Source organism: Trachymyrmex septentrionalis, unplaced genomic scaffold (genome assembly GCF_001594115.1).
Source record: "Trachymyrmex septentrionalis isolate Tsep2-gDNA-1 unplaced genomic scaffold, Tsep1.0 scaffold24, whole genome shotgun sequence".
In the NCBI taxonomy this organism is placed as follows: Eukaryota; Metazoa; Arthropoda; class Insecta; order Hymenoptera; family Formicidae; genus Trachymyrmex; species Trachymyrmex septentrionalis.
In genome coordinates, this window is record NW_017305397.1 from 1,575,151 (window position 1) to 1,580,522 (window position 5,372).

The 5,372-nt window shown below is 43.6% G+C and overlaps 1 protein-coding gene across 1 annotated transcript; it reads left to right on the forward strand.

Moving 5' to 3' along the window:
• The first annotated feature begins 2,143 nt into the window (after positions 1-2,143).
• Positions 2,144-3,529, forward strand: LOC108748669. Its single transcript, XM_018486939.1, has one exon. The coding sequence runs from the start codon at positions 2,189-2,191 to the stop codon at positions 2,987-2,989; it is 801 nt and encodes a 266-aa protein (XP_018342441.1). The 5' UTR covers positions 2,144-2,188; the 3' UTR covers positions 2,990-3,529.
• The last annotated feature ends 1,843 nt before the right edge of the window (positions 3,530-5,372 follow it).

A 5,372-nucleotide genomic window follows, 5' to 3' on the forward strand; every position in this document is an offset into this window, starting at 1 on the left:
TGTGTTTAGCTGTATTTATGTCGCATTAGAAAATCTCATTTTATTAATATTACGTATCTCCGTTCGTAACGATCGATTAAATTAGTACATTTATGGAATTTTTCGGATTATTTTTGGTCGAAATATATTCGCGCGTATACACGCGCACATATGTTCACGCTAGACGAAAAAAAAATAACGTAATGGTAAGAGTTAGTGGAAATGCTAAGCGCTTTTACGACATGTGTGTTCTCCGACCTTTTAAAAAAAAAAGAAGGCATGTCCCGCCAGAGTGGCCGATGATTCCACCTCAACTGGTTCACGCGAACGTACAGCGAGAACGGCGTTATTCCAGAGAGGGAGAGTGATAGAAGGGGCAAGCGTTCTTGCATGTAAATGTCATTTTAAATGCTTTCGCAAGGTGGTGGCGACTTTTAATATTTCGGCAGCCGCGTCGCGATGACAACGACAGGCCCATGTCGCTCCCAGCGTCTAAAATACCGTCTCAAACTTTTCCCTGAATACAATAAAGCCTTTCCGCAGCTTCATCCAGGATGCGGGCCCGCGAAATCAGGAATGATACGGTCCAAATCCCAGTGTTTTACCTTCCGCGTAGTGTCTCACTGGTAATCCCTTTGAAGTGCCGAGTATGTAGGAAAAAAATCGACGGTGATTGGTAACCGGGAATCTTTTCCCTGGAAATAATTGCCGGTACGTGCGTGACTAGGTCGACGGTATCCGAGACGCTCGAGCGTCAACGCGAGAAAATTGTGCCGCGCGTAAACGTCAAAAGGGAAAGGCGTTGCGTTACTACTTTCGAAGTAACTCTCGTCACGCGTAATCGTCATCGCCATCCTCGCGCCTCGTGGTGCCATACGTGAGGATATTGCTGAGGACGAGATTCCGCGAAGCACGAGACACTCGGTCTCTCCTCTTTCCGCTATAGATGGGCATTACACCAAGGTGTGACGTCAATACCCGAGGTTGGCCAGCGATACTAAATCCATGTTTAAAGGAACAGACAGCGGTGGCAGAGGCGGCGGAGTAGCGATGACGAGGAACGTGCGACAGGTTCATCGAGAGGGAACGAAGCTTTGACGTCAAAGAGGAGGGCGCGCATCCTCGAAGAAGAGGAAGCCGCCGCCGTGCCGTGCCGCCGCGCGCGACCGTAGAAGAAACTCTCGTCAGTTCTCGGGGCCCCGGCCCCGGCCCTGGCCCCGGCACCCTGGCAGGGGGCTGCACAAGATGCCGATGAAAGGAGAGGGGGGGATTAGTCATGTCTTCTGTGTGTACCGGCACGCGCAAGCCCCCGTTAAAGTGGGGCAACACCACCCACGTTTCGCAGGCAGGATAAAAAATCCTTCGGGGATCAGGGAATACTCAGTTTTGAGCAAACCATTAAGCGAGACGATCGAACCGAGACGAAGAGAGAGACAATCGCCTAGTCCCTCCAATCTTACAAGTTTCGCGTCGGGAATTCCGAAAGTCACCGAGACTCTCGCGAGAATCTTGCGCTGGTCAGTACTTCGCGTGCGAAACTTCGTCTGGCGAATCATCACAGAGAATCGCCCGGTAGTCAGGCTAAAAAATTGTTAGATCGTCAAAATCATTATCATCTTACGTCACATCGGTCGGAAGATCCGTCGAACGGCCGGTCGAGCCTGAAAAATTTCAATTCGAAATACTGTGCGCCGCATTCACGTTTTCCAATGTCTCGCTGAGATTCGCTAGACTTTGAATTTCAAAAAAAGCTCAATAAACGCAAAATAATTCCGGGAAATAATCCATTTTCAGTGGGAAAATTGATCAGTTAAAAGTTTTGAAAAAAATCTCATTGAATCACGGTTCTGATTGCAATCTCTGATTGCAATCGTTTATTTCCATCACGATTGTATTATTACTCGAAAAGTATCCGGAAGAGACAAGCTGACATCATTGATAGAGGGAGAAGGATATTCAAATGAAAAGATATTATTCCACTGTGATTAAGAAACGTGATAAGAATAACATTAAAAAAGAAAAGAAATCCCGAGGTTGAGTTGGAAAAAAGTTATATGTGACGAAAAATCTTGGAAGAAGCTGAGATCCATTCCGGGCTATCGAGAGACGAGGAAGGAGAAGAAGAACAAAAAAACAGCCATCGACAAAGACTGCCAATCTTCGAAGGAGATCTTTTTTGTGCAAACTTTGAACTTATCAGATCGACACAATGGCGATATTCAGCGTCAGATCTTGCCTGCCTGTTCTTGTTGCCTATGTCATCGTCAACATACCGCTCGTTCAAGGTCGGAGTCTAAGACGACGACACGGACATCATTCTCATTTGAATTATTACAATTTCGAGGAATCGCTGCCACGAGATTTATCGGGTCGACGTCTCGACGACGATCTCGAGTACTACCATGATTTTCAAGGACGGAAGAAGAGCCGCGAATATCCTCAAGTCCTGGATCGTTCCTTGGCGTACGGGGAGGACTCGGAGGAGCGAGTACCAATGTCCTTCCATCGATACAAGCACGAGTACGATTCGAGAGATCGCGGGTCTTTACGAAAGGATTTTCCGCGCAAGCACAACGACTTTAACGCGCTCTCGATGAGATTCGTCGCTAGGAGAAAACGTCACAACAAATTTGGGACTGTCGCGAGCTATCACAGATTCAATCCGAGAGACGTTACCTGGCGATTCGAGGATGAACTTAGGGTGCAAGAAAAAGTTTTCGAGCTGGAAGTGAAGCAGGCGCAGAACAGCTCCATTTGCAACTACACCGTGGAGTCGATCCCGGACACCCGCGGTACCCGGGTACCGAAGGATCTGGAGCACGTGAGGTGCAATCACATCGGCAGCAGCTGTCAGGGCACCGGCACTTATTGCTGCATACAGACTTACAGGAACATCGAGGTATCTTACGGCGACGGCGACACAGAGACAATGAAGCTCTACGTTGGTTGCGTGTGTGCCCTTCAGGTCTTCGATAGTATGATGGGCTCGGAGATATCCATCAGCGATTGACACCGAGAGCTCGCTGGGATCACTCGGGGGAGAGACTGGGGAGCAGTGACGATTCGCTTCGGTGATGAATTCGCCACGGTGGCGACGATCAGTGGCGGTGATCTTCGAACCGGCGCGAATCGAGCGAGACGCGTCTTCGAAGGAGAGACGGCGATTGAAACGAAGCAAAAAAAAAAAAACGCAACTGTGCTGTCGCGAATGATGACCTTGCAATTGGCAATCCGTAGACGAACGGACATCTTCCTTTTTTTTCTCTCTTTACGCAGGAACTTGTTTGAAGATTGCGTCTAGTGACGCGCGAATACCGGGAACGTAATAGATTTACTTAAAACGTTTGACGTTGGAACGGTGACGGGGAGTTACGGAACTGCGGCGGGACGGTGGGAGGAGAAAGTTACAAAAGAGCGGAACCGCAGCGTGCGCGTACGAGCGCTCCAAGATGGATCTCTTCTCAGTTTTTTGCCCCCTTCGTTCCGAGACTTCGTTCGCAGTCGATAATATACATGCGTAGCCAACGAAATCGCGATCGTCCCTCCGACACATTATTGCTCAGATAGCATATTAATGGATTCTTCGTTTCTAAAAATATTCGTACATTCTTAAAATGTTCTATGAATGTCTTTTAGAAGTTTTCACGCTGTACTAAACTTGGGTGTAACACCAAGAGCAATCGAAACAATGGAAACTAGAACTGGAATGATAGAGCCGTGGCGAAGCGAATTGACGTACGTTCCGAAAAATTTACAACTCACTTTGAAAATAAATTCAGAGTGAGAGGAAGGGGAGAAAAAAATTAGCGAATAAGTAGCAAGAATTCTTTTTGGTGCATGAAACTGGTGTTGAAAGAGAAGCAGAGATTGCGGTGGAAAAAGTACCACACACAATTCCGTTCCGTTCTTTTTTCCAGGACCTTTCTGCGGGCCTCATGTCGAATTGCAATGTCTAAGCATCTCTCGGATAGTATATAAGATACCGATTCAAGTGCCGTGACGTGTGTAACGTCGCCTAATAGGAATAAGAAATTATTGTTTACGCTTTAGGTATTTATAGATTCTCTCGGCCGTGTTGTTGCCAAACAATGTGATAAAACACGTACTCGATCACAACCAATCGCTCAGGTAGTGTTAAATCCGGTCAGACGTGCGCGTAGCACGTACCCGAGTGCAATTATCATCGCGCATTCATCACGCGCGTCGTTTAGATGGATAATGATAATTGCAAGAGTGAATCATGAATATCCGCCGCGATTGACGCACATTATCTATTTATTGCATACATCTTGTACCCCATCTCGCCTATTTATTTTTTGTCAGCATCCATTCATTCACTCATATTTATCTATTGTATTTATTTATTTATTTATTTATCCGTTTATTTATGCAGGTATTTATTCCGAACTCTGTTTATGTGTGCAGCATGTAACGACAATTTGTTCTCAATTCGTTCTATTCAATCGAAGTGATATCATTTTTTTTCGCAAAAGAAATAAGCAAAAAGCTTTGAGATAATTACGAGCGACGGAAGGCGTGTACTTGTTGCAATTTACATATGTTAATTGGCCGATAATGTGACTGATGCAATTTAAGATATCGAACATGTGATTTGCATGGAACCTACTTGTGAGTTTCTACATATGCAATTTTAGCTTATTTCTACGATTTTTTTTTTGATATGTATATGTATTATGGAATAAGAGACGAACAGTATTAAATACCGATAATTTGATATCGATATAAAATTGTAATTTTAAAATTATCACACGCGTGTGTACTTTTATACTCCTGTAAAAGATTATACCGCTGTGGTTTAGTGAAAGGTAAACAGTATTAAAATAAAAATGTTTTTCTGTAATAATTCTGCATCTCTTTTGTATTCTTTTGTAAACGCTCTCTATATTGTATTAAAATTATGAAAAAAATGTTCATAACTATGATCCTTCAATTTGTCAGGATCAAAGTGGCGTAAATACAAGGATTGTTTATGTTTTGCTTGCGACCAACGGTTCGTATTAAAATATTTTAGTTTAAAAATACATTTTTTTGATACAATTTTTAAATTATCATTAATTTAATTATAATTAACTTGATTCACGCCCAAAAAGAAATTTTGTTTAAATTTAAATATCCAAAAAATACTGCGCTGAAAAGAAAAGGAATTCCCATGTATCCCTCCTCTATTTGTTTACATACGCTTGTTCACATTATTGTCCCTAAGTATTCCTTTTCCTTTATCTACTTTTCCAAGTAATTTTTTACTCCAACGTTCCTTATCGGTTTTCGTTACATCGGAAAAAAAAAAAAAAAATGCACGTCTATATATCATATATTACAACACAAGTCACGATCTGTCATGATCTTCGATTCTCTGTTCGATAAGGACAACT

Excerpts from the sequence above, each read along its gene's own strand:
- LOC108748669 (XM_018486939.1), top strand. The coding sequence starts at position 2,189 with ATGGCGATATTCAGCGTCAGATCTTGCCTGCCTGTTCTTGTTGCCTAT.